At 40.6% G+C, this 12,573-nt stretch overlaps 1 protein-coding gene across 1 annotated transcript; it reads right to left on the bottom strand.

Annotated features, from left to right (window-relative positions):
• Nucleotides 1-1,789: 1,789 nt before the first annotated feature.
• LOC147818922 (uncharacterized) lies at nucleotides 1,790-6,812 on the bottom strand. Its single transcript, XM_087174927.1, has 2 exons — nucleotides 6,677-6,812; nucleotides 1,790-2,476 (listed from the first exon to the last, which is right to left on the bottom strand). Exon 2 carries the CDS (start codon nucleotides 2,458-2,460, stop codon nucleotides 1,996-1,998), a length of 465 nt encoding a protein of 154 aa, XP_087031053.1. The 5' UTR covers nucleotides 2,461-2,476; nucleotides 6,677-6,812; the 3' UTR covers nucleotides 1,790-1,995.
• Between the last annotated feature and the right edge of the window lie 5,761 nt (nucleotides 6,813-12,573).

Below are 12,573 nucleotides of genomic sequence, written 5' to 3'. Positions count from 1 at the left end.
CAAAACCATCCTCCCAAAGTCCTGCTTTGTTTCGGCCTTCTCTTGGGGAGTTGAGGACAAGGTCAGAGCGGCTAGTGTCGGTGTCCAGGTTCCTCCGGAGTGTCCGTAGGGCAAACTGTTCGTGGTCCCTGAACTCCGGGGGGAGGTTATACATTGGGGACACACCAACAAGGTAAATTGCCACCCGGGGGTCCTTAAGACCCTGTCTGTAGTGCAGCAGCGTTTCTGGTGGCCCAAGATGAAGAACGATATCACTGATTATGTTAACACTTGCACAGTCTGCGCCATGTTCAAGGTGTCACATCAGAGACCCCAAGGGGAGCTTCGGCCCCTCCCTGTACCCAAGCGCCCGTGGTCACACATTTCCTTAGATTTTGTCAGAGGGCTTCCTCCCTCTAGTGGTAACACGGTTGTTTTGACTGTTGTTGACAGACTGTCTAAGATGGCTCACTTCATCCCACTCCCCAAGCTTCCTTCGGCGAAGGAGACAGCCGAAGCACTAATTAATCATGTTTTCAGGATTCATGGCTTCCCTGAGGATGTGGTCTCTGACCGGGGCCAACAATTCATCTCCAAGTTCTGGAAGGAGTTTTGTGGTTTGCTGGGAGCCATGGTTAGTCTGTCCTCAGGTTTTCACCCACAGTCCAATGGACAAACTGAACGCCTCAACCAGGAACTCGAAAAAGGTCTGAAGATCACGGCATCACGACACCCCGACACCTGGTCATCACAATTGGTCTAGGTGGAACTTGCTCATAACTCCTTACCCTCTGCATCATCTGTTTTTTCTCTGTTTCATATAGTCTCTCTCTTTCCTTCCACAGACCCTGATAGCTCTTCAAAACTCTTCAGAAACCTTTGCATGATGTCACAGAGGCTTTGTCCATCTTTATTTACAGTCTATGGTTTCCACGCATCATTTTCAAGTTAATTTTCACTTGTTCTTGATGGCGTCTCGTTGCTCTGTTGTAAGTTAGACTCTACCTCATGTGCATAACCCTCTGGACAAAAGCATCTGTCAAATGAATAAATGTAACTGTAAATGAGACCGACGGCTCGTAGATAACGGCTGTTAAAAGTTCACAGCTCACTGTTTAGACATTTAGACAGGACAAAAAAGATCCTCTGTCAGACTGGTGAGCAGGACCAGTCTGTACTCACTGCCGGGAAAACACACACACACACACACACACACACACACACACACACATGCAGAGTGTATAATGGAGTTGGCCAGCTCTGAGTTTGTCTGATGAATACCAATGAGCCTGTCGTCCATACAGTCTGCAGCTTTTGTCAATCTGCAGCTTTTGAAACCTACTGATCGACCAGGGCAGTCAGAGATACAGACTGTGAGCACTGATGATCCACTGTGATGAACCACTTTGGTCTATGACTCCAACAAGTTCCTTACCTTCACCGCTGTGTGCATAATCTGTGTGTTTACGTGTGTTTTTGTAGCTGTGTGGAGCTTTGGCAGCGTCATGGAGCCTCTGCTGAGGTTAATTTACTCTGCATGTGTTTGGATGTTGTTTTATGGGGCAGGACTCTGGAGTGGCCCCAATCTGTTCATCTCTATGTTTATCCACTCTATGTATTACCATTGAGAAACTCTGGACAATTCTCTCTACTGACATTTTAAAAAAACACAAAAGTTTGATTAATTGTCCCACTAGCTTCTGATCAGACATCAGATCCCACTTTTCACTAATCATTACTAATCACTAATTAACAGCAAATAAATTCTAATCGTTTAATATAATTTAAAGAAGACATGTTGTGCGTTACTTTCAGCAACCTGAAAATGTATGGCCGTGTGTAGTGAGTTTAAGGTGGTATGACTGTGTGTGTTTAAGATAGTGTAACAGAGTGTATTTAAGGTCGTATGACTGTGTGTATTTAATGTGGTATGACTGTGTGTGATTAAGATGGTGTAACAGAGTGTATTTAAGGTGGTATGACTGTGTGTATTTAAGGTGGTAAGACAGTGTGTATTTAAGGTGGTGTAACAGAGTTTATTGAAGGTGGTATGACTGTGTGTTTAAGGTGGTATTGTGTACCATAGTCTTTGGGCAGCGGTGCCTGGGCAGACGGGTGAACCATGGCTCTGCGGCGTGGCTCGCTGACCGGGCTCTGGTACTCGGACACTGACAGGGGCTCGGGCACTGGCTCAGCCTCAGGCTCCCGACCGGCTGGTGGATCCTCCTCTCCCTCCCTCTCCTCTCTTTCCTCCCGCTCCTCCTCCTGCTCGTCGTCGTCCTCATCGTCCACCTCTGCTCTCTCTTCTCCCTCCCTCTCCTCCTGTAGCTCATATTCCTCTTCCTCGTCTTCGTCCTCCTCTTCCTCTTCCTCCTCTTCGGTTAGAGCCTCCTCCTCCTCTCTCTGAACCCTCCCCTCCTCCTGCTCCTCCCGATCGTGCCTCTCCTTCTCCTGCACCTCCAGGTTCTCCTCCTTGGTCATGTTGCTGCAGCTGGGCCTGTGAGAGAGGAGGCGGGACACGGTAAGTGATGTCACATCATTTTTCTTAAATTAAACAGCAATGCATTTTTCTCTAATTAATCACATTTATAAACAGGGATTATGTTTATTTGGGCCTGTTCAAGCTTATTTTGATGACGAAACCCTTATGGTTCACGATATATACAGGTCGTATGACATTAGATATGACATTCTTCTCCATTAGATAGACCAAACTGACTTGGATGTGAGACTTGAGGCCTGATTGATTTAAGAATAAACTCTTTTAAGACTTGACTCAGCTTGAGACTTGAGAGTAAAAAAAACAATCCAGTCAGTAAAATCCAGGAATCGTTACAAACACAGGCCACAAAAGATTTAATTATGAGTCCTGAGAATAGACTCGACCTTACAAGGTCAATTGAATGTTCAATCATTATCATTACAATAAAAAGTGCTCTGAGAATGTACTATTTGGCCTCCGTATCGTTATGGAGTCAGATGAGGGCCGTCAACATCACCTGTGGTGCAGGTTGCTGAGAAACATATTTAAATTGCTTTACTGATTTTAATCTAGAATAACTGTGGATTAAAAATGTATTGTAGGAAAAATACAGGCCAATAAAAGAAATCAGATGGTGTGATGATGATAGGGGCCCCCTGACCCCTTGGCCCCTTGGCCTGAGCCCGCAATTAACACTTTAGAAGAGGAAATTGTTTCACAGCTGGACCAGAGACATGACTACGACTTACAGCAACTCTAAGTGATCATTAATTCATTTAACCTCCAAATAACTAATTAAATGGATGAAAATGTCGGTAACATCATTGTTGTGTGTGCGTGTGTGTGTGTGTGTGTGTGTGTGTGTGTGTGTCTGTGTGTAAGAGAAAACAAGGAGAAAGGGAGCTAATTGACCTGCTGCATCATACTGATATTGGCAGTAGCTAAAAAGACTAATGCCAACACCCCCTGTCCATCATTAGATGTTGACAGGTCTGACTGGATTAAATCTACTCTCCACTTTAGCAAATGGACAAGACGCTGAAATCCATCCAGCAGCCACTCCCTCCACCACTGATCCATACATCTTCTCCTCCTCCTCTAAGAGGGAAGAAAATATTTGATGTCATGCAAGAAAACTCTTGATCTGATCCTGAAGTGATCATTCAGACTGCACTGTAGATAACTACAGTGTCAGAAGACATCCCCATTCTTAATCCAATCTAGACAAGCTTTATTCAACTTGGTTGTTTTTCCAACCAGGGAAGCAGCCAATCAGGACCACAGCACTAGAAATATCTGAACCACTAAACAAATTAGAGATGAGGGCAGGGATACCGGGGTCTGGAACCAGGCTAATGTCTTTTTTTGAAGTTTATTTATATTAGTATGACAGAGTATTAGGGCCACATGGAGGGAAAATAATTTGAAAATTCAAGAATAAAGCTGTAATTCTGAGAATAAAGTCGTAACATTGTGAGAAAAAAATTATAATATTATGACAATAAAGTTGTAATTTTCAGTTGCATGTTGTTTTAGAGGGGAAATATAAGAAGCCTTAAAATGAGGAACATGGAGCATCCTGTGAAGTTCTACTTTAGCAGAGGTTTCGCTAATAAGGAGAAACTTCATCGTTTGGCTCATCATCATCATCATCATCAGCAGCAGCAGCAGCAGCAGCAGCAGCATCATCAACAGGACATTGAAAAGAGTCTATTCTATTGTTAGAAAGACAAACAGCTCAGGCTGCACTGTCTGTCGTTTCACCTGTTTGATCCTGATTGGTCGATATAATATTCCTAAAAAATTTTTTTTTCTCTCAAAATTTGACATTATTAATTCTTAATATTATGACTTTTATTCCCAAAATTTCAAATTTCTTTTTTTCCCTCAATGTGGCCCCAACACTCAAATAACACACTTCATATGCACAGACATAAAACAGAATCTGCATATCGCGCACACACACACACACACACACACACACACACACACACACACACACACACAAACACACACACACACACACACTCTGTCAAAGGAGGCACATGAGATGTCTCTATAGCCTGAGCCGTGCGGTTTAATCTACACGAACACCAGCTGTGTTGTTTTGGGATTTTTAAAAAATCTCAGTCAGCTACTGACTGTCTGCAGCAGCAGCTACATGCTAAGCTAACCGTTGCTATCAGTTGCATCAGACATCCTACAGAGGATTCGAAGAATTTAAAGTAAACAGTCAATCAAGATCAAATCTGACTAAAAATGAATTACAACTGCAGCCTACACATTTATTTTTCACTTTATTCTCAGAAAATTGAACTTTTCCTATTTTATCCAGCAGCTGAAGTCTGTGTCGACTCAAATGTTTTATCCTGATCTCAGAGCAACTATTTTGTGATAACACAAAAAGTTAACTTGTGTGTGAATCACGTAACAACAGCGTAGCAATCACATGATAGCACACGTGTCCTCTTCCTGTACGATAAACACTCAGCTGAAAACTTCCTACTGATTTGATTTGTCTGTTTAAAGTAATTATTTGTCTCTGTGTCTGTAGTGTGCTTTATGTAATCTGTGGTCCCAGCTGGCTGATTCCTGCCTGAACAGAACGGTGATCAGTGTCTGAACCAGGCTAAAAACAGGACTCAGCTGAGGCCACAATAAAGGTTACGCAACACAATTGTGAGTCAGCGCGGAAACCCACAAATATGAAACGGCTGGACTCAGACCAAGGACCTCTTGTTGTGGTCCTCTGTCCTCAGATCAAATGTATCAGATCCACATTATTCTAATGGATTCACCAGGATCTTTGACTTTTACTTGGCTGAACTTTGTTCACTGTGGGCCTGTCTGATTTGACGTCTAAGGAATGTGAGAGATGATGTCCAGATTTTTTTAAATGTCTCTTTAAAGAAACGATAAATAGATAGATGGATAGTGCTGCACAATTAATCAAAATATAGCTAATTGAAATATGCAATATGGCCAAATGCAATATCCAAATCGCAGGCGCTGCAAAAATATTGCAGGAGCTGTAACTTTTCCATAAGCATTGTGGTACAGAGATGACCCAGCCTACAAATCTTGTTCTCCGCATGTAGAGTAACATGGTTTTTTGGTACAAGACCCAAAAAATATCACATGATCATCAAAAAATGAAATGAAAATGAAGTGAAAATGAAATGACCCTAACTGAAATCGCAATAGCTCCCAAAATAATATGATTTTTTTTGCATATCATGCAGCCCTGATAGATAGATAGATAGATAGATAGATAGATTTTATCATCTATAAAATATGTTATTGAGGAGAATCACTTAAGAATCCCATTGGTAATAGAGAAGCCTGTATAGTTATTAACATTGGATAATTTAATAATAATAATTGAATACTGTTATAAATAGGCCTGTGTGTTTATTATGACCTCGTATTGAATCGGAACAACAGTCTCGTTACAGAGTGGAGTGTGTATCATGCACTGAGCCCCTGTGGGAATACTGGCCGAGATGAAAACCACCGTGATGACCAACAATAAGCTCGTTTTAAAACCCGAACACAACAACAGTTGTACAGAACACAGTCTGGCCGCCTGGTGGTTTTATCTGTAGATTCAGGTTTTATGTGAAGGATGTAGGAAAAGCATGTGATGTGCCAGCAGGTTGTGAGAGGCGGAGGAGGCCATGGCAGCATCCTCCTCCTCCACCTCCTCCATCCAGCCTCCATTTTACAACAAACCACATCGGAAACACAAAATATCGCACGAAATGAAAATTCAAGCAGGAAGCATGTCGTGCACAGACTCAGCACAAACCCTGCAGCGACGCTCATGATCGAAAACAATAAAAAAGACGAGATTCAGTCGGCGACAGGCTCGGTTTGTGGTTTGTGCCAATGTGCGTAGTAAAGGAGCAGCACCAGAAAAACGCCCCGCTGACACGCAATGAAAACACGCACACGAAACACGACATGAAGGACTGAACCTGAACCCATCCCGACAGACAGAACAGACTCGTTGTAAAGGAGCCCAGGTTGACTGTCAGTGAATGTGACGGATGAAGGACAGCTTTATTTCAGAGGTTTTGTTTTGAACAGCGCCCCTTTCTCCATTTCTCCGCCTCAGCATCTCCATCTTCACAGAGACATAGCACGAGACACACCAGATACATATCATAATCACTGATCATGAAGAATGATCAGGTGTGAGGAAAATGTTTTTACCTGAAAACCAGCCGCTGGTTGTTCGATGATGATCCTCTCCCCTCTGATCACAGCGACCAGATCCACAGCAGAGACAACAGTAATGCTCGGCTCCCCCTCCTGCTTCCTCTACATCTATCTCTCTCTCTCTCTCTCTCTCTCTCTCTCTCTCTCTCTCTCATTTAATTCAATTCATGTCACTGGCGACAGGACAACAATGACACTGAGGCACTTTCCAAAAATAAACTGAGTTTGTGTATTGCAATATTTATTTATTAGGTCTTTATTCAGAGGATATCAGAGGCGTAGTCTTTACTTCAGTCAAATTCAGTCAATTTATCCAGCCCTGTCTAGTGAAGGCTAACATCGCCACCCATTGGTATAATATATCGCCACCTATTGTTATAATAAATTATACCTATTGGTATAATATATTATGCAGGCACCAACATATACCAGTTTTGATATCAATAATATATTTAAAAACCATCTCAATGTAGTTTTACATAGCTCTTGCCTCTCTTCTGATTGGCTGATTTTCTGAGTCTCAGCAACTGATTATACTGTTTTTCTTTTTTCTTTTTTCTTTTTGATTATACTGCTTTTCTAAAGACAGAAAACCACAGCTGTGACGACTTAACAGGTGAGCTTTGACTGTGTTACCTGTTCTGACACTTCATTTCACTCAATTGAATGTTATTTTATTAACTAGTACTTTTATTTTACTACCAGTATGATTTCATTTTGAGAATCAAATCTGGTGTGCAATAAAGTAAAGGTCCAGTCAGTGTAAGAGCATAAACATAACTGTAAGTAAAAGTACCAGTACCAGGTGTAAAGATAATCTGTGTGTCCTAGTGACACAAGCAGTCACTTCTTCACACCACTCATATATCTGACTTACACTACAGCTTGAAAATAAACAGGGACTCTTTCATTATTATAATAGAAACACTGTTTTATTCTTAAATAAATTGTAGCTTTTAAATTATTTTTTCCCAATTCCAAAACCTTTAATACATGTACACAATTGTCTCTGTACAGTCAGTGATCAGCTGGACTGACAGTGGTTGAAGGTAACTTCAGATCCTGGCAGAAAGCTGGTCAATAGCAACTTTTACTGGAATCCACTCCATGTTTTTCTCTTTGCCTTTACAATATGACTCTGCAGTTCTCAGTGAGTTATCTCTGCTGAACTGGCATAAATGACAGATATAGAGATATGGCTGGAAATGCTAAACTTTTCCATCATATATCATACAATATAAACTATTAATGTTATAGGTTGTTTCTGCAGTTGGTGCAGTATACATGACCAGTTTGGTCTCATGAGACATCATGCAAATTATGTCTTTTGGAGCTAATTAAAGCCACCAACTGAACTTTTTTATTTCTTCCTGATGTGACGCGCTCCTCCATTTTCATTGTGAACTGCATTGTAGGACAATAGTCAACAGTGAAGTGAATTTCGAGACTTCAGTGTGAGGCCACAACGTACCCAAGAGTCAGTTATAATTAGTGGTGAAGAGGTTAGTAAGGGGATAGGGCTTTTTGTGTATGTGTGTGTGTGTATGTGTGTGTGTGTGTGTGTGTGTGTGTGTGTGTGTGTGTGTGTGTGTGTGTGTGTTTGCTTTCGTATGCCTGTCAGTCGTAACTGCTGCAGTGTCAAAGCACAGCATCTACAAATATGCCTAAATGGGAAATGCTTGAAATGTGAGCATCAAATTCCATTTAATTACCAAGTGTATTGTAGGTTGGCCTTCAGGCTGACCTTTGCAGCTTTATGGCTCATGCTGCACTTTGCTTTTGTTTTCCAGCATAATTATATGGTCATACAGTTATAAGCTGCAGTAATTGAGTATTCATTGAGGGTAGCACATAATTTTTTATGTAATCGGGTGGGTAGTTGGTAACTTTTTAGTCAGACATTCTACCTGATGCCTTAACAATGGCAAAACCAAATCTCCTATAAAAATACAGACATCTACATGAGGAAATTGAAGAGGACGGAAGAGGAGATAGATAGATAGATAGATAGATAGATAGATAGATAGATAGATAGATAGATAGATAGATAGATAGATAGATAGAGAGATAGAGAGATAGATAGATGCTTAATTAATTTAGAGCTCCCTGTAATAGACAAGTATTATGGTACATTACTGCAACTGGCCTTTTGCAGGATGATAAGGAAGCCTTCAGGAAGATGACACAGAACACCCACAGCAATGAAAAACATCTTCAAGAGACCTTTTATTCCATACTCTGTCATCTACTAAACAAATTACTATTTTTAGTTATTAGTGACTGCTGCTGTTGCAATTAGTCAAAAGAAGACCACACATTTAGCAGATTCAAGAGCAGATACTGCTCTTCACCTTTGAGACTGTCCTCCTGTAAAAAACAAGCCCATAGGTCGTCTGTGCAGCAGGTTATTATGACCCATAGTAACGCTTTGTTGTTTGTTGTTTGATGGTCCAGTCTGCATGTTATTACTGTAACTGTGAGAATCAAGGTCCGGTAGCGTACGCCTGCTGCTGTAAGGGCACTATTTCAGGAGACACTTCCACATTGCTTGAGCCAGGTGAACTGGTTTTTTTAAAAAATTAAAAAGTCCAGCAAATACACAAGTGATTGCACCATTAGGAGGAACTTGTTTAGCCCAACTGTTAACTTGAATTGTCTAATTGATTTTATTCTACCTTCTCGTGTCTTCTCTCCTTCTTCCCTCCAGATATGGCCTCAGTCAACATTTCCCTATCTGAAGAACATTTATCATGTTCAATCTGTCTGGAAGTCTTCACTGAACCTGTCTGTACTCCTTGTGGACATAACTATTGCAAGCATTGCATCACAGGAGACTTTCCTTACAACCCCTGAGCTGCGAGTCACCACAGAATTTAGAGATATCTTGGAGCTTTTCAACAAAACAAGAGCTGCAGGTGACAGCAGTTGCCTTGCCCAGCCCAGGGAAGTGCCCTGTGACCCCTGTATCCTTTGTGTTGTTTCTGTTGAATATCACAAAGTGTAGGCCTGCTACATCATCAGCCTAACTGATGTACCTGAGCAATCATGCAACACCTGGTATTAATAAGCCATTGTTTCATTGTCACCTCTGCCTCCTGATGATGATTTAAAATAAAACTGGAAGCTTAAAAAAACTGCCAGCATGCCTCTGTCCTTTTTTGGAGGAACTTTACTCTTTACTAGTATGCAGTTGTGTTTGAGCATTGGAGGACAATTTAGAAACATAATTATGAATTCTCTTATGCAATCAGCTGAACCAAAAGTGGTTGGGCTACAGAAAAAATGAGCACTGGTTTTTTGACATACACACCTTACTGTGTAAGAATTTTTACACTAGTGTGGTCTACAGGTGATTGCCAAAAGTGTTTAAATTGACGAGTGTACACTGCCCTCTGGTGCTCACAGTACATACAGTACATTCAGAAAGTTTTCAGACCCCTTCATTAAAAAAAAAAAAAAAACTCCCTCATCAATCTATACTCAATACCCCATAATGACAAAGAAAAAAATAATTTTGGAAGATTTTAAAAAATGTATTAAAAAGGAAATACTGAAATATCATATTGATATAAGTATTCAGACACTTTGCTATGACACTTGAAATTTAGCTCAGGTTCCTCCATTTCTCTTGATCATCTTTGAGATGTTTCTACACCTTTAGTCGACCTGTGGTAAATGATGATTTGGAATGGCACACACCTGTCTATGTAAGGTCTCACAGCTGACAGTGAATATCAGAGCAAAAACCATGTTGAGGAAGGAACTGCCTGCAGAGCTCGGAGACAGGACTAGTGTTGTGGACATTGCATGAATATCACCAATAATAAACACAGAAAAACACTAATAGATGAGAATAAAAATATATTGTACAATATAGTGGACTATTCATTTACACATGAAGAGTGTCAGTGGAGCTCCCCGCCAAACAAAACAACGCTGGTGCTCCTAAAGTAACCCCTGTCCTTTAGGAACCCTTTAAAGATTTATATCTAGTACATGGAAGCACTCAGCCTCACAGATACTGTATCTGTATCTGTATCTATGGAATGTTACATGCTAGAAAGAAACCACTAACACATACCACAAAATACCTGAACATAGAGGATTATGATAATTATAACTGGTAAGAATATGAAACCAATACAAAAACATTACAAATGTTATAAACTCATAATAGAAAAATCACATTTATCCATATTTTATAGAATTCCTAGCATGGACAAAAACAAAGTTAATATAACATAATACTTACATAGCACATACTGCTATCTCATGTTCATATATTGTAAAAACAATAATGCAAAGATGTATTATAACTAGGATGTTTTGTAAAGATGTTTTCATGGTCTTCAAGCAAAATACTTTCACACCTGGAATAGGTAAAATCAAGTCTGATGGACTCGACTCAGACTACGAGACCAGTTGGAAACAAACTAAGATAACATAACCTTTTTTCTTTTTTTGGGGGTGGGGGAGACGTTTCTATACCTTTAATAAAGTAGCAGTGAGAGAGACAGGAAAGTCTAATGGGAGTCCTAATGGTACGCACTCTACCAGGTGAGTCACCGAGGCGCCCCATAACCTAACCCATTTAATTGGAGGTCACACTGAAAGTGAATACACCTGAAATTTCCATGTGTGTCCATGTCCATCTCTCTGCACAGGAAAACTGAGTGCACACAACTTTGGTTTGTACAATGTAAACATAAGAATGACTGAGTCTATGGAAATGATACCCATGTTACTTTCAGCGTATTTGTGTGCAAACAATAATTTATATGTGCGGATGTTATTTACATACTGAAAAATCTTGTCAGCAGTTGCCATAGACAGAATGAACTCACTCTCCTACAGCTCACATAAAGATGCTGAGCACACACCTCAAGTGTAAAGTAGAACCTAAATGCAGGGTAGACAGGTTGAGTGAATGTGCATGTGTGAATGTGGAAAGTGTAGAGGTGTTTCTGTGTGCCAAAGGACACTGCATAAAAAGACAAAGTGCCAGTGGACCAGTCCAGATACAGTGAGAGAGAAAATTATCTATATATTTCTCCTCCTTTGTTATTGTGCCAGATGCAGTACTTGTCTTCAGAGCAGTCCAGGATCCATGACTTTCTCATTCCCTCCTTGCCAGCAGGCAACATTCTCATCTTTTCCATTTGATTCCTTTGTAAGTTATCCCTATGGAAACAAATCCTTTCCACTCCACCTCCCAGTAACAGCGACAAGTTAGACCATTTCTACATAGCACCTGTTCCCAGGACTCAAACCTGTGTGGGTCAAAAAAGTACATCATATGATGCTGATCAGACACTGGTTTTGACCTTTCACCTTCTTTTTGTTTTTAGTGACAATGATGTAGTGGTGGGCTGTTTTGGAGTCCAGTGTGAGAGAACAGGCATCTGAAGGGGAAAAATTAACATTATTCTGTTCAGCAAACAGCAGTAGCCAAAGGAATGAACTTGCTGTGATATGTTGCTAACTGCAAGTCTACACCGGACACATTTCAGCTGCATGTATATTTTCTAATTACGAAGGAAAACTCATAATTTTGAGATTTGTATCTCTTAATTATGACTTAGTATCTCATAATTACAAGAAAACAGACTAGGACAAACAGCTGCATTAGAGCTAAAGTTGCGCATTTTAAAATCAATGTGTTATCAGTTATCGGAAAAAGATTCCGATAATCGTATAAATGCAGATTATTGCATCTGATAATTGGCCAGGCCAATAATTGGTTGATCCCTAATAGCAACACCCTGTTGGTGATGGCCGTGCTTTTGCTCCCTGCTCATAACACGTGTTAGAATATTACTAGCACTGTTGGCAACAGCTTTTAATGATGTAGGTGGTGTTCTTGCTTCCCCTCCCAGTGTACATACAGTGTA

The sequence above is a fragment of the Seriola lalandi genome, unplaced genomic scaffold (assembly GCF_002814215.2).
Source record: "Seriola lalandi dorsalis isolate HSWRI2012SDOR001 ecotype SW California unplaced genomic scaffold, Sedor1 jcf7180002054399, whole genome shotgun sequence".
In the NCBI taxonomy this organism is placed as follows: Eukaryota; Metazoa; Chordata; class Actinopteri; order Carangiformes; family Carangidae; genus Seriola; species Seriola lalandi.
Note: the sequence above shows the minus strand (reverse complement) of the source record. Positions and strands in the feature narration are given on the sequence as shown.